General features: G+C 41.3%; 1 protein-coding gene across 8 annotated transcripts in view; it reads left to right on the plus strand.

The window, feature by feature from the left end:
• Positions 1-24,517, plus strand: part of PIEZO2 (piezo type mechanosensitive ion channel component 2) — a 466,534-nt gene that overhangs the window by 271,329 nt on the left and 170,688 nt on the right. For all 8 annotated transcript variants that reach the window (XM_045378159.2, XM_065534259.1, XM_045378160.2 and 5 more), the window contains exons 6-7: positions 4,838-5,048; positions 6,441-6,654. In XM_045378159.2, the coding sequence (XP_045234094.2) occupies positions 4,838-5,048; positions 6,441-6,654 (425 nt within the window). The remainder of the gene's footprint in view (positions 1-4,837; positions 5,049-6,440; positions 6,655-24,517) is intronic.

Here is a 24,517-nt window from a genome sequence, read left to right on the forward strand (position 1 = left end):
GTTCCAGTGATTCTCTTGCCTCAGCCTCCTGAGTAGCTAGGATTACAAGCGTGCGCCACCATGCCCAGCTAATTTTTGTATTTTTAGTAGAGACAAGAGTTTCACCAAGTTGTCCATGCTGGTCTTGAACTCCTAACTTCAGGTGATCCACCCGCCTCGGCCTCCCAAGGTGCTGGGATTATGGCATGAACCACTGTGCCTGCCCAACTATTTTGAAATATACATTAATAACTACAGTCACCAGGCAGTACAATAGATCCCCCAAAATCGTTCTTCATGTCTAAGTGAAATTTTGTACCCTTTGAATCAGCATCTCTCCTTTCCAGGTCCCCGGCCTCCTTCCCCAGCCTCTGGTGACTACTGCTCTACCCTCTACTTCTGTCAGTGCAACTTCTTTAGATTCCACGTATAAGTGAGATCATGCCATATTTGTCTTTCTGTGCCTGACTTATTTCAATTAGCATATTCTTCTTTAGATTTATGCATGTTGTTGCAAATAACAAGATTTCCTGTTGAAATCATAAACTTTTAAAGAGGCGAGATAAACGACTTAAATGTCTTTAAATAAGTTTTAGATTTTGACATAGTCAATAATCTGTGTAATCATTTATTTGACTTTTTAAACTGTAAAGAGTTTATTTTGTCTTCAGTTTCTAAGATGACTCAGGAACCAGGGAAGTTAAATCTTTATTTACAGCCTTTCCTCCTCCTTAGCGTCAAGGCCAGATTGAAGTTTTGTTCCACTGCAGGGACAGCTTACAGCTCCAGCAAGCAAGACTGCCTGTTAGTAAACAGGAGAGAGTGAGTCCATTCTCTTTCAGAGGTTCAGTGTTTATACTTCAGCAGACTTGGGGGGAAAAAGCCTGCCTGTTAATAAGCCAGCCTGACATGACTAATGGCAGTTCTGGCCCTGACCTACCAGGACAGTAGGGGCTCACAGAGTCTAACCCGTCTCGCTCTTGGCTCTCAGCTTGGCAAATCTGAAAAGTATTTTCGACTGACAGCCCCAGGGATTTCTGTATAAAAATGCTGAAAAACCTAAAGTACAGTGGTAAGTTTATAAAAATCACAAAGGCCCAGTCCTTCCTAAGACAGGTCAGGGAAATGCATTTGTATAACCTCACAAAGGCATCTTGATCAGAGATTTCTATTTGATTTAATCTACATCCGTAGCAATTCTATAATTGAATAAGAACGCATTTATTATGAAAGTCACAAGTGTGTTTCTGACTGTGACCCAGGCGGCCCTGACTATGTTTTTCCTTTTGCTTCTTTTTAAAGTGCAGTGACTAAAGATTTTGGCCAAACTTCCTTCCTAGAGGGAGATTTTAATGGGTTGCTCACCTGTTGTGGTGGGGAAAGAAGCAACAGATGCCTGATGAGCAGGTCGTTTGTGTGTTGACGATGGTGTGGGTGTCCTGGCAATAGCTCCGGTGGGTGGATTTCTTTGTGGGGAGATGGAGTAAGCTGAATGGAAGAGCTGCCCTGGGCCGTAGGAGCTGGAGAGGGCATCCTAAGGGGTGGGAACAGCCTGTCCCACAGCAAAGAGGCAAAGAGAGCCTGTGGATTCCGGGTTCTGCTGGTCATTTCTTGCAAGGAATGCTGACAGGCAAGGAGATGGCATAGACCTGGGAAGGCAGAGTGGTCTCAGGGGCAGCAGCACCTGGAGAAGGGCCTTCCTTGTATTCCCTCCAGGTAACCTCATCAGGCTACTGACCTTTAAACCATCATACGCTGGCGAATTCCAAAAAGCCCTCTTCAGCTCCCGCCCCTCTCCAACATTCCGGATTCCTATACTAGCTGTCTGCTGGATGCCTCCAAGAAGAATGCCTGAATGGGGTCTCCGAACTGAATTTTCAGAACAGAAATGTGGACACTCAGTCTCCAGTCTGCCTCCCTCCTGTCTGTCCTCCCTAGACAAAGATAGAGGAGCCACCCTGATTATCATCTATCCCTCCTCCCCACTTTAAACTTTCTAGCTGGTCCTACTAATCTGACCTCCAAAACAGACTCCAAAGACAGGATTTTTACTTTAGCCCCACCTCTCCCTCCCCTGTCCTCCAGCACAGCCATCACCTCCCTGCTACTTCCTCCCTCTGCGCCGCCCCAGGAGCAACTAGAGTTATGTGACAAAGCAAATCATGTGTGCCTCTCATTAGATGGAGGGGCCGAAGATCAAAGACTGATTCGAGTAGGTTCAAGAGAAATTAGATATGGATGCATTTTTACTGTAAATGGAGTGGTGAGTCTAGCCCACTCTTCTGGAGTGTTTCACCTTAAGAGACAAATGTGGGTTGAAAGGGTGTGTTTCTTTAAGGTGAGACGGTAAGGCGCCTTTGCCTGTTAACAGGGGTGATCCAGCAGAAAGAAAGCACATTGTGATGCAGGAGAGAGACCCAGGGTGGCTGGGCTGTTCTCTCCCTGGTGTCCTCAGCAGATGGGATGCAGTCATCGTGGCTGGAGCACATGCAGCTTGTCTTGTTGCAGGAGGAAGGCAGAGTGTGTGCATGGCAGGCCTGCTGCAGTTGGGTGGTCTGATGTACTGGCTGGAGCTGGCAGCTCCTCTCTGGGAGCAGTAGAAAGCAAGGTCATCCTCTGAGAATGAGGTGGGAATTGTTCTCTAGGGAAGTGGAAGTGGCCACGGGCCTGGGGACACTTACCCTCTTTCTGCACATACCACCAAGCCTTGGACCAGCTCTTTCCTCCACCTGGAAAGCACTTTGCCAGGACTTTCACAGGGCTGGTAACTTTGTGACATTCAGATCTCAGCTTAAATGTCACCTCCTCAGGGAGGCTTTCCTTAACCTCTGAATTGGAAACAGCCACCCAGTTAATCACTTTCACATCACCCTATTCCACCTCCCTGAATAGCATTCATTACTGTGAGATATTTAGCTGGTTAATATTTTACTTGTTTACGTGTTTATTGCTACATCACTTCCTATAGATGCTAGGACACACTAGGCCCTGTATGGATAGAAAAATCTTATTGATTGAGCGTGAGATGTTCCTCTTGCTTCAGAAAAAAATATATAAATATGTCATGATGAAATACAGTGGAGTCAAGTTGAAGTGGCCCAGGATTAAATCCCTGTGTGTGTGTGTGTGTAGGTGGCTGGAGGGCTGGCTGGGTGCATCCTGTAGCCTTGGCTCATCAATAGTCAACTCCAGTCACTCACCATGTGTACTCTCCTGGGCACACGAAAGGCCTGAGTCCTGAAGGCCACTTTACGCTTAACTAGAACTTAGCACTGGCCCTCCAGTCCCTGCCTTCCTTCCGTGAACTTGGTCATAGTAAAAGGTCAGACACCATCAGTGAGTATTAAGTAAATATCAGAACTAAATATATCAAAAAAGAACCATCAAAAATGGGAACATGGAGAGGCCAGACCCTACTCTTTAAGTCTTAAATAGATGCCTGAACTGGGCTTAACAATTCTTCTTAGCTTTGTGAGATTAAAGATACGAAGTCTGTCGGCCTAGGGAAAAATGCACACACTAAGTTTCATGCATCTCAAACAGACTCCTTTTGCCTTAGCATGATGGTTTTATTTATGATTTCTTTTTTTCTTTTCTTTTCTTTTTTTTTTTTTTGAGACGAAGTCTCGCCAGGCAGGAGTGCAGTGGCACAATCTTGGTTCACTGCAACCTCCGCCTCCCAGGTTCAAGCGATTTTCTCCTGCCTCAGCCTCCTGAGTAGCTAGGACTACAGGCGCGTGCCACCATGTTCAGCTAATTTTTTGTATTTTTAGTAGAGACAAGGTTTCACCATGTTGGCCAGGATGGTCTTGATCTCTTGACCTCGTGATCCAGCTGCCTCAGCCTCTCAAAGTGCTGGGATTACAGGCGTGAGCCACCATACCCAGCCCCTTATTTATGATTTCTTAAGAAAAAGAAAAAGTTGTAACCCTTCTAGGGAAATATTCTGATTAGCCAAAAAATTTTTCCCATTTATTCTTTTTTTTTTTTTTTTTTTTGTATTTTTAGTAGAGACAGGGTTTCACCGTGTTAGCCAGGATGGTCTCCATCACCTGGCCTCTTGATCCGCCTGCCTCGGCCTCCCAAAGTGCTGAGATTACAGGTGTGAGCCACTGCGCCCAGCCTCCCATTTATTCTTTAAACGTAAAACGAACAAGCAAAAATGCCTTAGCATACCTAGTTTAAAATAATACATGGAAATATGCATATGTTCTGGTACATGTGTTAACTTCCTAAATCTCTGCTTAAAGCACTAAGGTGCCGAGCTGCCCAGGCTTGAACCAGCATATCATTCTCTAAAAGGATAAGATAGGAAGCAGCTCTATATGTAGCCAAGAAGCCCAGGACCACTCATTCTTCCATGGTCAGGAAATGTGGAAATAGCGAACAAAGATAAACTTAGAAAAAAAGCAATTTCCTAAGCATTGATTGTGCTCACGCTTTCAGTCAAAGCCGTGGATAGTTTTATCAAACTTCCTATCACCTTGTTGGCCAACTCTGTAAATTTGAAGATCCAAACCCAGATTGATCTAAACCAAACTTGTTAATAGATGTTTCAGACAGTTTCTTCTTTGCCTATAAAAAAAAATAAGCACAAATAGGGAACATGACATGTTATTAGGGACCCTATAATTGTGATGTTTCCTGTTTATGTTTACTTCTTCAAGAAAGATCACAGTTACTTGGGCTTATACAGGGATTATCAGAGACCTGAGGGGAATGAACTGGTTGTCTTCCTTTTTCTCCTGATCTGTGAAATTCACCACATTGATTGACCCATGAATTAGAAGCTCTGTAATCTGCTGGCTTGATAGGCAGGCTCCTGGACTTGAGTGTTTCCTGTTTGTCTTTTATTTAGGCTGGAGGAGAAAAAATTGATTCAGAAGAGGCACTGATCTACGAAGAGGATTTAGACGGAGGAGATGGTGTTGAAGGCGAGTTGGAAGAAAGCACGAGGTTAAAAATGTTCCGCAGGCTTGCCTGTGTGGCCTCTAAGCTCAAAGAGTTCATTGGCAACATGATCACCACTGCTGGGAAAGTGGTTGTTACCATCTTACTGGGCTCCTCGGGTGAGTGTCTCTCACACTGGCGGCACGTGGTAAAAGGCACAAGCAGTGCTTTGGTGATTGAGAGAAATGGTTGAAGAAGAAATGAAGGAAACGATCTGTTCCACCACACGAAAATAATAACTGTAGCTCTTGTAAAACTGGCCACATGTGCAAACCACACAAAATAATTTTTCCTGGTTAGTTCTAGTTTTGATGTTTTTAGATGGTTTCTGTTAACCTCTGCAAAATAATCTTTTTCTATGTATGCTAAGCGACTCCATTTTCTAGGTTTAGATTAGAATAACAACAATCCTGTTCCTTAGAGCTTTGGAATGGTGACCTGCTGCAATTAACAATGTGCGTGTTCCCATCACAAGCCATATTGTAGGTTCTGGAGGTCTGTCTGCTGACATGAGTCCATAGTCACCTTAATATAACTCTCCAGGATAGACTATTTTTCTTCCTAAGTTAGATTGTAATCTTCCAGCACAGACGCTCACTTCCTCTAAACTTTGGCGTTGGACCACTTATTCCATAATAATGTTATCTTGATCTTTTCCCTCCTTCCATTCCACTGCTTACCACTGCTCCGGAGCTACGGAAGGCATATTAGAGTAGACTCAAGCAAACTGCAAAGCTGCAGCAACTTAGCTGTTTTTTAATAGGGGGAAAAATGGGGGAAAAGACAGTAGAATTTCTCAAGAAATAAACCACAACATTTTAATGAGGAGTCATTTCAAAATGTCCAATAAAATAGTCTCCTTTTGCCTTAAGGTGCTGGCTTTATTTATGATTTCTTAAAAACCCTTTTAAAGGAGTTATTGGCCAGGAGCAGTGGCTCATGCCTGTAATCCCAGCCCTTTGGAAGGCCAAGGAGGGAGGATTACTTGAACCCAGGAGTTCAAGACCAACCTGGGCAATATGGCAAAACCCCATCTCTACAAAACATAAAATAAAATAAGCAGGGCACAGTGAGAGTTTAATTGGCCAGGACGTACTAGGTAACTAAAAAAAAAGTAGTAAATTATTATAAAGAAAATGGTTTCAGGAAAGGTTGGAACAGACATACAGGTATATGAATTCTTGAAACTTTGGGAGAAGTAGAAAGATGGAAACAGGCAAGTAAATATGCAAATGCTACTGGTATGAAAAGTAGACATTTACTTAGTTCAAATGCCACAGGTGGAATTTTTTAAATCATCTGGTATATCTTTGTATTTATAGTTATCCTTTCATATATGACTTTTTCACAGTAAATATAGCCTTAATTTTTATTATATAAATCAAATATGATTTTTAAAATACCTAAAAACACTTGAAGGAAATTCACATAATTTCAAATAGTTATATTCACTGAATGATAAATGAATTTCCAGTTCTACCTGACTTTGTGATTACGTTTCTTTTCCTTAGGTATGATGTTGCCGTCTTTGACATCATCTGTGTATTTTTTTGTATTTTTGGGTCTGTGCACCTGGTGGTCCTGGTGCCGGACGTTCGACCCATTGCTGTTCAGCTGCCTCTGTGTTCTGCTGGCTATTTTCACTGCTGGACATTTGATTGGACTTTATTTATACCAGTTCCAATTCTTTCAAGAAGCAGTTCCACCCAGTGACTACTACGCAAGGTAAGAGAAATCTTTATGGCATTTCAAGGAGAGGTTGTCCCCCCATGCCTTTGGGAACTTGGTTTGGCACTGTTAATTTACAGGGTTATTCTTGATGGCAGGCAATTGCTGTGTTAAGCAGATTCTGTGGGGGTGGGTGAGGCAGTCTAGCACTTTCATTGACACAGTCTGGAGGGAGGACAGTGGTCTCCTCAGATGGAGATGCTGCCGGGATGCAGGAGGACAGGGAGCTGTCATGTGCAGGAATGAAACAGACCCAGAGTCTCAGCCGGGGAAGGAGATCAGGAAGAACATTTTACACCAAATAACAGTAAGGATGTGCCACAGCATCCAGCTAGAAAGACATCTCACGGCCCGATATACGAGAACAAACTGAGCATCAGAAACAATAACTAATTGTAAAAAACTTAAAAATAAAAGCCCCAGCCTGGGCAACATGGTGAAACCCCGTATCTACAGAAAATTAGCTGGGCAAGAGGGCACACACCTGTGGTCTCAGCTACTCAAGAGGCTGAGGTGGGAGGGTCACCCGAGCCTGGGAGGTCAAGGCTGCAGTGAGCCATGATCACACCACTGCACTCCCGCCTGGGTGAGAGTGAGCCCCTGTCTCCAAATAAATAAATAAGAAAATACATAAGTCTCCGGTATGAGAGAGAAAGGGAGAGAGAAACATCAAATACTTTGCTTCAATTGGAGATGAGTATTACACCAAATCCTTACTATGAAAATGAGAATTAAAGGTAAAGAATCCAGCATTTACTCTGACTTTTAATACGTCATTCTCAGTGAATGAGAGAAAATTCCTCCATGCAGGATGATGTTAGATAATGACAGGCAAAGGATTAACAGAATTAGAGAATTACTGTTCATCAATCCTTAATGATATGTTCTATTATGTCCACACCTGAAATAATTACTATAAAGGTTGTGGTGGTTGCACAATGACAAAGTAGAACCTTGTTGATGCTTGCTAATTGCAAAGAAAAAATAACATCTTTACAAGGTGTGATCAGTATCTTGAGGAATTCACTGAAATCAACGTTATCAAAAATGAGATAGCTCAACATTTCACACCTCTCAGTGTGATGCAACAGATGAAATATACAGCATCATATTGTTAAGACTTTTGACCTAACCTCCCATTTACAGAAAGTATAAAGGCTAGGAAACAATTTAAATAGCTCCACAAGAAAACAATCAAAAGAATTCAAAATGTGGATTCTGCAAGGCAAATGAATGCGTCTTAAAAAAAAAAAAAAATCAGCATGAAAAAGAAGTCTGCCTAGGGCGGGGTCAGTGGCTCACGCCTGTAATCCCAGCACTTTGGGAGGCTGAGGCGGGCGGATCACGAGGTGGGGAGATCAAGACCATCCTGGCTAACACGGTGAAACCCCATCTCTACTAAAAATACAAAAAATTAGCCGGGCATGGTGGTGGGCGCCTGTAGTCCCAGCTACTTGGGAGGCTGAGACAGGAGAATGGCGTGAACCCGGGAGGCGGAGCTTGCAGTGAGCCGAGCTCACCCCACTGCACTCCAGCCTGAGCGACAGAGCGACACTCCCTCTCAAAGACAAACAAACAAAAAAAAGTCTGCATAGAGAGTGGAGGCAGCAACTGTCTAGAGGAGAACAGTAGATACTTAAAAGTGTGTGAAGCACAGCTGTAGATCAGATCCTGGTGCAACAACAAATTCTTAAAACGTATTTTGGGGGGTTCAATCAGAGAAATTTCAGTGTTCACTGGGTATTAATTGATACCATAGAATTATTGCTGATTTATTAGGTGTATGATGGTTATGTGGGTAGACAGAAAAATGCTATTATTTTGGGAGATACATGGTGAGTTATTTAGAGATGTGCCATGATGTTTGCAACTTAAAAATGGTTTAACAACAAACATAATAGATTGATAGATACATGCATACATAGATATATACATAGGAATAGTTAACAGAGAGAAGACAAAATTATTTAAACTAGGTGATCAGTATAGGGTTATCCATTGTCCTATTTGAACTTTTCTTTGTGTAAGGAAAGGTTCATAATTGACAGTTCCAGAAAAAAGGGAACAGAAATAGTAATGTTAGCAGTGAAACATATCTGAGTCTCGCAGCACCAAAGTATGTTGCTGGCAGCGAATTCCCATGGATCTGCTGCAGTTTCAATTTTTGCTTTCTTAGAAAAATGAATTCTACTGAGGTGCATAAGGCAGGAGAGACTGAGGCAAGTTTTGGAGCAGGAATGGGTGAAAATGTATTTAAAAGCTTTAGAGCAGGAATGAAAGGAAGTGAAGTCCACTTGGAAGCGGGCTAAGCAGGCGACTTGAGAGATCAAGTGCACAGTTCGACCTTTGACTGGGGTTTTATACATTGGCATGTTCCAGGGTCTTTGGTCCCTTTTCCCTTGATTCTTCGCGGGGGGGTGAGCTGTCTGCATGCACAGTGGCCTGCCAGCCTTTGGGGGGCGCTGCACGTGCAGTCAGTTTGCTGGAGTTTTGCGCATGCTCACTTGAAGCGCTCTTCCCTCGCGTCAAATGCTCCTACAGGGTCGCGTGCCAGTTAAACGCTGCCATTTTACCTCTTACTGCGCATGCTCGAGTCCACTCACTCAACTCCCGAAGTCTTATCGGGAAGCTGCTGATCACCAGTTTTGTTTTGTTTTTTCTGTATCTTGGGAGACTGCCTTTCCCGGGCTCCCAGCTGCAACCAATTATTTTAGAGACACAGTGTAACAACCTCCTGACCATCGCCTTATGGTCCCCTGACGTTCCCGGTTGGTGGGTGGGGGTGCCCTCTCCTGCCCCACTCATGCCTGACCACTTACCTACTGTAACAGTAGAAGAGGGTGTGAGCGTTAGGTGAAGACGGTGCCAGAATTCTCTCTGCTGTGCCTCTGGGTGGTAATGTAGTGCTTTTTGTCTTCTTGTTGAGAAATGAGGAACCTGCAGTTTAAAAGAACATGAATAATATTACCATACCAGCAATACAGGTTTGCATCCTTCTTTCAAAAGATCATAATGTGGTTTTAACGTGACAGTAAATTATAAAGACAAAATGGGTGAGAGGGCCCAGTGGCCTTGCTTTGATTGATTGATGTGTAAAATTTGGCCATGGTAAAACTAGTTATGGCTGACTGTGTCTATACAGTGCTAACACAGAGAGAGAGAGAAAGCGAGCGCTTGAGAGAGCTGTTCAGTCAAATCCTTTAAGACCACTTAAATTCAGTTAAAATAAGTAAAAGTTGGTGCTGGACACACGCATCCACACCCACATACACACACCCACCTCATTCTAAATCCAGTTGGCTCAGCTGATTGTATTAGCCTGGCAACTGGAGAAGTGCAATGCAGTCTAATAAGAGAAGAATTTTGTATAGACACAGTAAAACTGAGGAACCTCTTTAATAGTGCATATTCACATAATATTTACTTTAGACAGAAGTGAGTAAATGCTAAATTTCAGTGTAGACATTATTTCTAGACTAAATTAATGCTTTCTTAGTTTCCTTTAAACATTTGATTTTTGGTTTGTTGAACACATACAGCAAAAAGTTTTGTACTGCTGAAAGAACTCCCTTTTAGAGGATGACTTAATTGAAAATGTAAATATCCTCTGTAGGGCAGAAGTTTTTTGGTTTTGGGGTTATTCTTTCTACTGGCTTAAGGATCTTTTATGCCATCTAGCGGCTGAGGGTAGAAAATACAAATAATATTCAGAACCACCTCAAAAATGCTAGATCAGGCAAACTTTCTCTGTAAAGCTTAGGAAATATTTAAGGCTTTGAGAACCATATGCTCTTTGTCACAATTCTTTCAAGAAGTCATTATAATGTGAAATCAGCTGGGCATGATATAAAAAAATGACCATGGCTGTGTTCCAGTAAAACTATGAACACTGAAATTGACATTTCGTATTCCTTTTACATTAATGAAATGTTTTTTTAAATTTTTCCCCAACCATTTAAGAATGTAAAAACCATTATTACCTCATAAATGGCACCAAAACAGGCACTGAACCACACTTGGCCCAGGGGCTATAATTTGTCTTCTTATGGTACAGATAATAACAGTTCTAATAGTGTAATAACATCGTATTTGCTCTTCATTTCAATTGTCATAAACATAAAATTATAATGTATTACTGACATTTCAGTACATCATCCCCTTAACAGTTTAAAAGGTCTGTTACTATAATCTCATAGAGTAAGTCATTGGTCATTGGAACTTAAGTTGCTTATCAGAGAATAGAAAATGTGAGCTAAATAATGCAATATGTAAACTTCCTTGTTGTAGATTTCCTCCCCATTAACTTGGCGATAACAGGACTTTACATTTTATTCCTTTAAAGCATGGAGATTCGCATATTTAAACCATAGCTTTCTCTTAGGGCATAATTTCAGTGTATTGTTATTAACCCCAAACTCTGAGTTGGAAGAAAACAAACTGCAGACTGGCATAAATAAATAGATAAATAAAGAGAGAGAGAGAGAAAGAAAGAAACATAGAAACAAAGAAAGAAAATCACCATATGTGGGTGTTTATCACAAATTTCATAACCACAGAGACTCCAGCCCTTCTGTCTCACTTCCTGGATAGATAAAGCTCCCCTTAAAACAGTCCAGGCAATTTTTATCTTCTTGTAAGCTTTCAGTTGTGCTCTCTGGTGAGTATTAACCTTATTTTTAGAAACATTGAATTGATATTTTTGGTCCCACTGTTATACTAAACACATGTTTTTTGGTGATTTGGAAAAATAAAATAATAAGAAAAAACACTTAAAAATGTAATCCTTATTCCCAGAAATAAATACTATTGCTTTTCAGCCAAATGTTTTCAGAATCTTTCTTATGTCTATATGTACTTTTTACAAACAAATTTTGAATCATATTGCACATACTATTTTATAATTTGCTGTATTCACGCAAGTTGTGCATTTTCCTATGTTATAAAATGTCCTAAAATGTAATTTTCGTAGAGTGCAAAGTAATTGTGTAACTATATTATAACTTAGTCAACCCCTGAGTTTTCACCACGTAGATTATTTCTCATTTGTGTTCTCATCAATGATGCTGCAATGGGTGTTCACATTACTTCTAAATCTAAACAAAACTTAACGACAAGCAAGTTGCAACCCCACGTCCTCGCAGCTGTGAAAGAGCCTCTGCAGGGCTGTGGGGTGCTTGCTTCTGCTGGAGGATGCACAGGTGTCCAGGTCCTAGGCCAACGTAATGTTCACTAACTTTCTGGTTTGCGATGCCCTCCCCATGCAGATGTTGTAAACTGAAATTCCATGCCGATGTGTGGCACAGGGCTGGGGTTTCGTTTTTCTCTAGGGTAATCCCTTCTTTTCACCTGATGGTCCCAAAAAATCACGTGCTTCCTTCCAGCTTCATCCACACAGTGGTTGAGTTTTTGCATTACTTCTATCCAGGGGAGGGTGAGACTTAGTGATTCCCTTCCATTTGTGCACACAGGTGTGGCATGAGCATATTTTCCAAAACAAAATGTAGGACTTTTTTTGTTTTGTTTTGCTTTTTGTTTTTTTGAGACAGAGTTTCACTGTTGTCCCCCAGGCTGGAGTGCAATGGCGCCATCTCGGCTCACTGCAAACTCCGCCTCCCAGGTTCAAGCGATTTTCCTGCCTCAGCCTCCCAAGTAGCTGGGATTACAGGCATGCGCCACCATGCCCAGCTAATTTTTTGTATTTTTAGTAGAGACAGGGTTTGTCCATGTTGGTCAGGCTGGTCTCGAACTCCTGACCTCGGGTGATCTGCCTGCCTCGGCCTCCCAAAGTGCTGGGATTACAGGCATGAGCCACCACGCCCGGCCTATGTAGGACTTATTATGTGACAGAGATGGGTGTACTTATGGGGAGGTTAAGACACTGGGTCTGAAATTGAGATTATTCTTCCCAAATCTGAAGTGCTGTAGTCTACTATAACAATAACTACAAAAATCAGTGACCACACTCAGAAGTTGATCCAGCAGAAGAAAGCTTCAAAGTGAATCCACATAACTAAGTATAAGACCAGTAATATACCATTCAAAACAGTCTGTTTAAAAGAATAGAGCCCTATGACAGCTGTTAATCTGGCAGGTCTCCCGAAGAAAAATGGTGAACTAAACAAAATTTGCCTCAGCTAATGCAAAGTAGTTTCTTCCAAAGGTTTTGTATTTTCGTAGGGAATTTCAGTAGACAGCAAACACTTTACGTTTTACGTTTTGCAAGACAGGAAGCAAGAATGGAAGAATTAATATTATGGGGCTGACGTTCAGTTTCCCCCAGTTCAAGGTGTGCATATCCTCATGCGTTTCCTACCTGTAGGGCTGGCCCCGTTTATGGATCAAGGATCCTTGGGCGACTTCTGTCCTGTAGGCATCCTGCGTTAACAATGCAGATGGTGCCCTGCGCAAAGCACAGGAGCCAGGGCGGGAGGACCCAATTCCTGTTTCACTACTGGGAATGTGTGGCTTCCGAGAGGCTTTAAAACACAACTGTATGTGATAAACTTGAGTTTTCTCTACTCGTTGGTGAGTTCAGTTAAAAGCCAATTTTAATAGTTTAGCCGCACATCATGGTCATGTCCTTGTGAAGAAGATACCTAAAGAAATTCTGGGTTGGGAGAGGGACCAAGCGCAGTGGCTCGAGCCTGTCATCTCAACACTTTGGGAGGCCAAGGCAGGTGGATCACCTAAGGGCAGGAGTTCGAGACCAGCATGGTCAACATGGCAAAACCCCATCTCTACTAAAAATACAAAATTAGCTGGGTGTGGTGCCACACACCTGTAGTCCCAGCTACTCGGGAGGTTGAGGCAGGAGATTTGCTTGAATCCAGGAGGCAGAGATTGCACAGGTTGCAGTGAGCCGAGATCATGTCATTGCACTCCAGCTTAGGTGACAGAGCAGGATTCTGTCTAAAAAAAAAAAGAAAAAAAAGGAATCCTTGGGTGAATTCTTCTAAAGACGGTTCTTGACAAAAAGAGGGCTTTTTGTTTGTTTGCTTATCTTGTGGTGATCCAGATAATTCAGGTCAAAGTTCTGAAGTACTAAGAGTGGTGGGGATGGCAGGAGGCTGAAATGGAGGCCTATGATTTCCTTCATCATAATGTAAACACTTGGAACCTATATATTTATTTCTAGATCCTGCTAGTGAGCATTTAGCATATGTTCAGTGCTGAAATGAGCATGCAGCTTTGAATAATTCTTTGTCTCCTCTAATCCTTGACTGGCTTTCATTCCAACTCATGTACTTTCTCTAGATCATTCCAAAGGTCACTGCAGGCATCGGACTTGTTTGCTCAAGTTCCGTTTGTTGTTTTGCTGCTTTTTTCACCTTATATTGTGAGGTTTTAAAATGAAGCGTGGGAAGGAATGGGAGAGTCTCAGCCGATTCTTTATGAAAATAGCATTCTCTCTTAAATAAATAGACAATGATTTGTCCTGTTACCCTTTTTTATCATCTGCTTCAATAAATCATGATAGTTAGAAAATGAATTGTTTAGTGAAGGAAAAGCTCACGTTTCTGTCAGTGTTAAAACAATGTAAAAAAAAGAAACAGCAAAACCTCAAACTCGAGCATGATGAGTTTCTTCTAAAGTTAAAAAACAAACATTCAAAGTGGAATACCATTTGTTATGTTTATACTTTTTTGTAATAGTCATAAAATATCAATTGTATGCAAGGAAAAATAAATGCCTCGGTGCTGTATATCTTCTAGTTTGGAGAAGCCAGTGGGGTCATCTAGAAAATGAAAGAATGCCGTCAGCTCTTCTATTAGGTCTGCTGCAGTCTTGCTTTGCAAGCGGCTACATAATCCGGTTATTGAAATGAATGTACTTTTGCACCCCATCAAGATTACTAGGGTGTGCCTGTCTTGCATTAGGGTGATCTAAAGTTTAATAAACAGAAACAGCACAGAAAGACTAAATTGTGTTTAATGGAGACCAGTTGGCAAAACCTTCATCTGAAATGGGTCCAGTGTGTGGAGAAAAACAAATGTAAAGCACGCTGTTATAATGCTAAGGAATGCAAATGAACCCAACCAAGCTACCACTTTTCCTTCATCTTTTTGTTAGAAGATGGCGGTGGCAGCAGTTAATCTCTAGTGTTTAATTTGTGAAGTTGGCAGATGATACATGATAAACCACTGTTGGTTTCATTTTGAAAAGATGCTTAATGATGAAATGACTTATTCTACAGGTCTCATTCAGAGTTCCTGTAGGTACTGAAAGGTAGAATTAAGAGCCCCAAGAGAAATTGACTTTCCACAGATAAGTGGAAAATCAACAGAACTTAAATACTTGAACCCTGAGTTCATCTGGACCTTGGTATCATTTGCAGGCCTATGTGGGTGTGGTGGGGACAGGGATCCCAGGGCAATGAGGTGTCCTACTCAGCCACGACACCTGCACTGGGTACAAAAGCAACTGTGGCTTCTGGCCGAGCCCATGGGCCTTTGCACTGCATGTTTATCCAGCTCAGCGACCTAAGACTTCCCCACTGCACCTTCCAGACTCTCAGCCTGGATTAAGTGTTACGGGCCAGATTTCTCGCCTTTTGCCCACCAAGGGCATCTCCAGGGTCTTCCTTTCAGTTTTTATGAAGAAGATGCCTTATTCTCTGTGGGCATCTAGAATTCGCCAGAGTTAGCCAGACTCAGTGACTCATTCTAAAGGATCCATAGCTAGGAGTGCAGCTCACCTGCAGACACCTGCCCCAGCTGCTGTCATCTGGCCAGCCAGCATTGCATGGGTTCCACTGATTTAATAACACAACACTAAGAGGATTCTGCTAATGCTCAACAGCTCATTCCCTGGAGTCCACTGGCTCGGGATTGAACCTTGGCCCTGCTCTTTTCTAGGCAGAGCACCTAGCAGAACTTTACGAAAACTCTCTGTACCTCTGTTTCCTTATTTATAAAATAGGGGTGAAGATAGTGCCCAGCCCGGAGTGGGTGGGTGTATTAAACAGGAGAGAGCATATCAAGTGCTACTGATTTTTATTGTTGTAGTCATCAAATATTTTTATTATTCAAATTCACTTCCCCATTTCCAACAGTTCTAGCCGTATCTCGCATCACACTTGCAGTTCCCCTGTGCACATAAAGCAATTCCATCCCTTATAATGTTTCCTTTGCTGGAAATCTCCTGCTCACTGCTCTCACTGGCTCCTACTTGTCTCTTAAACCTACCCATGCACCTCCTTCCGGAACCTTCCATGTTCCTCCGTGAGGAAGAATAATTATCTTGTAGGCAATTATTCTACGCAAACTTGCTTTATAACAACAGCTGCATTGAGACATAATAATCCCTTCATGCATATGTCTGACCCACTAGGACCCAGTTCTTGAGGGCCATGATTGGCTTTTTCAGCTTTGGTACTCTCAGGATTTAACACTGCCGACCATACATTGGCTTCTCAGGAACTCTTAGTTCAAGCTTGTTTTCTCTCTCTGTTTCCTAAAACCCTTGTATTTTATCTCCTTGTATATCAGAATAATGTAAAACTTGATTTTCTTGAACTCTTAAGTGATAGGTTTGGCTATGGCCCCACCCAAATCTCATCCCCGGTGGGACGTGATTGAATTATGGGGGCGAGTCTTTCCTGTGCTGTTCTGGTGATAATGAATGAGTCTCACAGATCTGATGGTTTTAAAAACGGGACTTACCCTGCATGGGCTCTCTCTTTGCCTGCTGCCATCCATGTAAGATGCGACTTGCTCCTCCTTGCCTTCCGCCATGATTGTGAGGCCTCCACAGGCATGTGGAACTGTAACTCCATTAAACATCTTTCTTTTGTAAATTGCCCAGTCTTGGGTATGTCATTTTCAGCAGTGTGAGAATGGACTAATATACTAAGCTTCAGATGTGGCCACTGGCTATAAGATGTGTGGGGAAATTATTTTCCAGAAAGGTCACCATCAATCTTCATACACCCACGGCACTCCCACTGCCTCGATCCATCAACAGATTATTGAATATGAAGCTGTACTTAGGAACTAAGTGAGGCTTAATGGTATAACTAGCCATGGTTCTTAATGTGGTGTTTGCAAATATTTAGTTTTTGCTTTAGAAAAATGATGGGCTTTAAATGTATTTATTTGAGAAACTCCAGAATAACTTTATCCTTGATGCTTAAAATAAACATGCCTAAAGTAGTCAGTAGCTTTAACTTTTGAAGACGTGAGAGACTTCAGTTTCTGTTCAGTATGTCCTTCAGAGACCCAGTTTGCTTTTCATTGTTGAGAGACCTTGGGTAATGTTTCTTAATTAATTTGGGGGCCCTGGTCTTGAAAATGGGGCTCCTTTACTTGCTGCAGAGCAGTGTGGTGGAAATTAGTGAGACAGTGTGCCCGAGGGCTACCCATCCTGGTAACTAGGAAACAATCAAAGAATGTCAGTTCCATGTTCCTCCTGTAATTTTCTGTAGAAACACATGTATGTGATTTATTATTATTATTATTAAACTGCTACATGTGAGGGTTAAGTCAGCATGTCTTTACTGATTTCCAGTTTGTGTGGAATCTGGGAGTTTAGTAAAATCTAATCCAACCAAATAACTCCTCTTTCATAGTCTCTTAAAATCCTAACCACTATCCTTGTATTACTGATACAAAAAAATAAATCCTGTCTCTGGAAAAAGTTAGTATTATTTAATTGTGTTTCTTGGTATTCTCCCAGTGAGACAAAACATGTTCCTGAAACATAGTTGAAGTTTGTAATTTTTATATATAGTATACATATAATACTATATATTATAATATATATAATATATACACACACACACACACACAATGGGAAAAATTATAATAATTATTCCACATAGGTTTGTTATGAATATTAAATGGATTAGTATTTGTAAAACAGTGTCTGGCATGTATTAAGAACTATAAAGAGGTTATTTGTTAAATACATTCATTAAATACATTGTCCTCATGGTTAGTTAGACGTTCATCATTTAATTAAAACTATAATAACAAGTAAATATAGTCTGTCACATATCTCGTCTTTAAACTGTGATTTCAAACAAATTTTGATTTTAAGCAATCTACTTTTAGGTGATTGTGACCTGACTAGAAAGTGCTGTAATTATTTGGTCAGTTACTTTGTATGAAGCACTTGCTGAGTGTCTTGCATTTCTTATTTAATTATCATAATAACCCTTTGAGGCAGGTCCTTTTTTTTTTTTTTTTTTTTTTTTTTTTTTGAGATGGAGTCTTGCTCTGTCGCCCAGGCTGGAGTGCAATGGGGCAATCTTGGCTCACTGCAAGCTCTGCCTCCCGGGTTCATGCCATTCTCCTGCCTCAGCCTCCCACGTAACTGGGACTACAGGCATCTGCCACAATGCCAGGCTAATTTTTTGTATTTTTTAGTAGAGACGGGATTTCACGGTGTTAGCCAGGATGGTCTTGATCTCCTGACCTCATGATCTCCTGACCTCATGATCCGCCTGCCTTGGCCTCCCAGAGTGCTGGGATTATAGGCGCGAACCACCACGCCCAGCTGATGGGTACTATTATTTTTATGTTCATATTTTAAACAATGCAGAAAAGCCACCTTTATTTTTTATTTTATTTTATTTTGTCTTTTGAGACAGAGTCTCGCTGTGTCACCCAGGTTGGAGTGCAATGGTGCGATCTCGGCTCACTGCAACCCCCGCCTCCAAGATTCAAGCGATTCTTGTGCCTCAGCCTCCTAAGTAACTGGGACTACAGGTGTGCATCACCACACCTGGCTAATTTTCCCATTTTGTGGTAGAGATGGGGCTTTGCCATGTTGGCCAGGCTGGTCTCGAACTCCTGGCTTCAAGTGATCCACCCTCCTTGGCCTCTCAAAGTGCTGGGATTACAGGCGTGAGCCACTGAGCCCAGCCCACACCTTTATTAAATGACAGAACCAAGATTTGAGCCCAATTCTCTCTGACTTCTAAGGTTGTGCCCTTATGACCTACACTGGGCATAATCACCTTCATAACATAGTAAGCCAACATAGTAATATACTTCTACTGCCTTCCTAGAATGTTTATGAAGACTCCCTTCCTACCACCCTGTTCCAGAACAACGTCGTGGTAAACCGGCCTTTGTAGTTTGTCACATAGAGGTTCAGAAGCTCAGCAATTTGAGCCTGCATGAGGGACATCTGTAGCCATAACACCATGAGGCAGCCCACTGGTCTGGACCTAATGGGTGTGGAGTGGGCCACTCTTGTTGGATGCGTAGCATTTGAACCCTGGCAGGGAGCACTGCTAGAGAATTCGCCTGGCAACTGGAGGTCGGAAACTGTATCTCATTGATCTTTGTGTCTCTCAGTATCAAGTACCATGTCAGCATGTCCCAGGTACCAATGAATGCTTGCTATGTGAAAAAATTACCCTTTTTACATTTAGTCTTTCAAAATATGAAGAGGATAAAGATTAGGCATGGTTCACAGTTAAAATTTTTTCTAAATTTGCTCCAATTGATTGTTATGTATCAATATATATACAATTATATATATTATATATACAATTATATATACAATCAATTGTTATGTATCAATAATTGTATATATATTGATACATATATATACACAACTATGGCCAGATAGTACATTTAGGTGCTTTCAAGTTTAAAAATTAATAGCAAATAATGGTGGTAAATTTCTTGAAGTAGAAAGATTGACTGTTTTTTCAAGTTAAGAGAAGAGCATATAAGAAATGAAATCTAAAGAGATCTTTTGAGAAACTTCATTTTGAAATAAAACAATTACTTATCTATCAAACTTTTCATTGGAAAGTGTAAGCATATAAGAAATGAAATCTAAAGAAATCTTTTGAGAAACCTCATTTTGAAATAAAACAATTATTTAGCTATCAAACTTTTCATTGGAAAGTGTGAGCATATAAGAAATGAAATCTAAAGAGATCTTTTGAGAAACCTCATTTTGAAATAAAACAATTATTTAGCTATCCAACTTTTCATTAGAAAGTGTGACCATGTTGTTTTGTTAGAGTTAAGATCCTCTTCCGTGTTCTTTATTTTAATTTATTGCAGCAACACCTCATTAATTTTTTAGTTTGATTGTAGATAAGCCAATTTGGCTGCTTTGTGAAGTATTTTGAGAATAAATATACCAAGATATATTGCCTCATAACTGCTTGGCTTGTTGAAGTTCAGAATGTTGCTTATGCAGTAACTCCTGCTGTTTTATCTGCTTTTTAGCTCCAAGTAGCCATGACTCAAGGATAAGAGATTAGCTCTTAAAATGAAAAGCAAGATACTTTTAAATTTTCTCTACAGAATTTGCTACAAAAGCTTTTTGCTAAGAAAATTTGACAAACGTTTTAATAAACTTGCTACTCATTATTGAGTTTTTCTTAATAGCTTTCTTGTATAAATAATATGCAGAAAACTGCATGTATTTATAGTGTCCAATTTGGTAAGTTTTGCCATAAACATGTCCATGAAAACATCATTACAATCAGCATCATGTCTTAGTCTGTTTCATGTTGCCATGAAGGAATGCCTGAGGCTGGGTAATTTATAAAGAAAAGGGGTTTATTTGGCTTACGGTTCTGCTGGCTGTGCACGAAGTGTGGCACCAGCATCTGCTCCTGCTGAGGGCCTCAGGCTGCTTCCACTCATGGCAGAAGTTGAAGGGGAGCCAACATTTTTAGAGATCACAGAGTGAGAGAGGAAGCAAGAAAACAATAGAGAAAGTGCCAGGCTATTTTTAACAACCGGCTCTTGAGGGAAGTAACAGAGCAAGAATTCACTCACTTTCCCTCCCCAACCCTTCAGGGAGGGTATTAATTTTTCATGAGTGATCTGCTCCCACGACCCAAACACTCCTGATTAGGCACCACCTCTAACATTCGAGATCAAATTTCAACATGAGATTTGGAGGGTTCAGACATCCAGACTATAGCAGCTATATGTACATTCATGTATATGAGGTTGGTGCAAAAGTAATTGCGTTTTATGCCATTAAAAGTAATGGCAAAAAAAAAAAAAAGCACACCAACTTTTTTTTTTTTGAGATTGAGTCTCGCTTTGTTGGCCAGGCTAGAATGCAGTGGTGCGATCTCAGCTCACTGCAGCCTCCACATCCAATGTGCAAGCAATTTTCCTGCCTCAGCCTCCTGAGTACCTGGGACTACAGGCGTGCACCGCCACGCACAGCTACTTTTTGTATGTTTAGTAGAGACAGAGTGTCACCGTGTTGGCCAGGATGGTCTTGATCTCCTGACCTAACGATCTACCTGCCTCCCAAAGTGCTCAGATTACAGGCGTGAGCCACCATGCCCGGCCTCACACCACACTTGCATATATTAATATATGTGTGTGTGTATTTAATCCTGTAAAAAGAAATAAGTAGAGTTACACACCAAAATTACAATACTATTAGCTTTTATAATTGCCCATGTATTTACCTTCAATGGAGATCTTTATTTCTCCACATGGCTTTAAGTTACCATCTAGCTTTCTTTCATTTCATCCTGAAGGAGCCCCCATTAGCATTTCTAGAAGGGCAAGCCCCCCATTCAGCTTTTATTTTGAAACGTCTTAATTTCTCCCTTAATTTTGAAGGACAGCTTTGCCAGATAGAGAACTCTCAGTTGACAGGTTTTATTTTTCTTTCATCACATTGAATAAATCAACCCACTGCCTTCTGGCCTCCAAATTTTCTGCTGAGAAATTAGTTGATAATCTTACTGAGGATCCCTTGTACATGATGAGTCACTTCTCTCTTGCTGCCTCCAAAATGTGGCTGCCTTGGCCTCCCCAAATGCTGCTCAACTACAAGCTACATGTTTTCAGCTCACGAAACTTGCCAAACTCTTTCTGGGTTCCCACCCAGCACCAGGGGAGGGAATTTAGTGCTGAAGACTCTCTTGATGCAGTAAGCTTGAGCAATTTTAGGGATTATCTTGTTTTACTCTCACCCCTCAAAGATTGAGATCTACTCTGATGTATCTCAAAGATTGAGCTCTCCATTGCATGATGTGCAATGTCTACCAAATCATTGTTTCATATATTTTTGATTGTTCCAAGCAGGAAGGCAAATCTAATTCCTGTCACTCACCTGAACAAGAAATAAAATTCTATGGATTTATTGTTGTTATGCCAAAAGTTCAAAACGTTGTCTATCCCTTCCTCGACAGATCATCTCAGATCACGATGCTGGCAGACACATTGAGGAACCCTTCCTTTATCAGAAACTGCATGTGGCTCTCCTCATACCCCACATCTAACTAGTGTGTCTGTGTCATCACTGATGGGAAGGAGTTGGGTAATAATGTGACACTTCATTAAAATTCACTGGGCAAGAGGAATGCATGTTTTCTAACATTTTTCTTGCTTCTCTGGAGAATCTGGTCTCCAGACCCCAAATATAACTGTCAGAAAGAATCTGGCCACAGTGACAGCTATGAGTCTAGTTCATATAGCGGATCCAATCCATTTATCTAGAATGCCTGTTAAAGTGACTTAATTGATTCAATTCCAGTATTACCCAATTACAATATTTCTTGGAAAGTTACTCTATATTTCATGACATTAACTCCAAACAGTTAAGACTTTATCCTCCCAAAACGGAAACGTTCAACGTGTACTTTAAGTGAGAAGACGCAAGTGTTTGTGAGACTCAGCCAGTTGTTTCTTTTCCTAGATACGCTTGTTTCTTTCTGAGCATCCATAAGGTTACATACAACTTGTCTTACAGAAGATTTATTGCTTTCCTCCTTACAGCACACCTCCAAGAAATTGATTATCTAGTCTTTTTCCTTAGCTTTCTGGTAAAAAAAAAAAAAAAAGAAACTCCTTGGTCAATAATTCACAGGCTTATCTTTAGTGTCCTTCCTATAGATTAAAATGCAAGTGCCGCAAGCTAGCTACTATCCTGGGGTTGAGATCCTCTCTTGGGGTCAGTGAACAGCCTCCTTGCCCTTCAGGGTTGACTCCTGCTGCTTTACTGCCACGCCAGACACGGGGCCGGCCATCATCTCCTCCCTCCACCAGCCAGCACGTGAAGTGGTCTGGCAAAGTAATTCTACGGGAGGAAAAGCTTGACAATCATCTGCATCAGGGCTTAACAGAACAGAGCTAGTTGCCAAAAACCATTCTACGATGGTTGAGTAGTATTCCCTCTAGAGTGCAGTGCTCTTTGATGACAGGGGTAGTATCCTATTTATCTGGACATCCCCACCACTGAAGGTAGAAGCCAACACAGAGTCAGGACACAGCAAATACTTGCTGAATAAATGAGTCCTGTAATGGAACTATCCCGTGACTAATGCTTTTTCTTTAGCGTTTTCTGATACTTTGAAAAATATCACATTATTTTGTCTGAGAAATAGGGCAGTGGGGTGATTTGAGGCTAGCAGACCTGGACTTGTGAGTTTCACTATTTACTGTTTTTTCAGTTATGTGAACCTCAAATCTCTACATATTCTAGAAACAATAGCAGATGCCTTGCAGAGCTGTTGGTAACTTATCAGAGGAACCCTCCACTTGCCATTACTCTCCTTCTCTTCCATGTAACTTTACCGGTTATTGACTATGTAAGACTTTAAAATGTGGCATCTAAACCCATATTTATATTATAACTACTTAGGAGAAATTATATTTGTGGGTAATAGAAGTGCCTATATTTATGACTCTCATCTCGGGCTTCTTGATAGGGGAGGTTGCCTGGCTTACATGTTGAGCTAGTCTTGCTGTCATAAGAAGTAACCCAGGAGTGTGGAAGACCAGCTGGCCATGGGAGTTCTGGTTCTGACTCATTTCTCACTTTTCTCTCAGAGGTGACAGTGTGTTCAAGCATGGGAAAGAGGTCATAAATTTGCAACACTCATAGAATATAAACATTCCCTTATGAACCCTACAGGTGACATCAGAGAAAGAATGCCTGTGATAATTAAATGTAAGCCCCATCCATGTGGCCTCTATTTGTCCACCACCAATCATAGTTCTGAATACAGCACACCCTATACCTGGTGCAAAATTGCCCTATGAACAGATTGCTTTTTATTATAAGGCAGTATCCTGCAAACATAATATAAAGCCCAATTACAGTAAATTGGCAAATAGTAAAGACACATTAGTGCCCCAAAAAACTTCAAAGGCGTGATCCAGAGCCCAGGGGACTCAGTGCAAAGTTTTTCCAAGCTTGAAAAAACAATGTAGTGTGAAATCTGTCAGATTACAATTTGCTCACACACAAAATAAAATATCTATGGGTTTGGCATGGAAACGTGTTTAAAGCATAAGTAAGAAACTAATTTTTAAAAAAAGATGGTTAAACATTGGCTGTGTTTTCCACATGACGCAAGGCAGGGGGTAGGGTAGGAAAAGGAATTGGAAGCCAAACTAGCAACAACTCATTGTAAAAGACAGTATTATAGGATGGGATGCCACAAGAAATGGAGAGAAACTTGCTGGAAAGATACCTTAAAGATACCTTAAAGATAGTTCTAGTCTTGTTCCCACAGAGACACTTGTGTAACATTGAGGAAATTTTGACAGGTGCGGTGGCTCATGCCTGCAATCTCAGCACTTTGGGAGGCCAAGGTGGGCAGATCACCTGAGGTCAGGAGTTCGAGATTAGCCTGGCCAACATGACGAAATCCCATCTCTACTAAAAATACAAAAATTTTAGTAGAGACAGGAGTGAAGAGGGAGAGGTCAGCCAGGCGTGGTGGCAGGCACTGGTAATCCCAGCTACTCAGGAGGCTGAGGCAGGAGAATCACTTGAACCTGGGAGGTGGAGGTTGCATTAAGCTGAGATTGCACCACTGCACTCCAGCCTGGGCGACAGAGTGAGACTCCATTTCAACAATGACAACAACCACAAAAAATTGAGGAAATTTTATAAAATGGTTGGGAAC

Source organism: Macaca fascicularis, chromosome 18, assembly GCF_037993035.2.
Source record: "Macaca fascicularis isolate 582-1 chromosome 18, T2T-MFA8v1.1".
Classification (NCBI taxonomy): domain Eukaryota; kingdom Metazoa; phylum Chordata; class Mammalia; order Primates; family Cercopithecidae; genus Macaca; species Macaca fascicularis.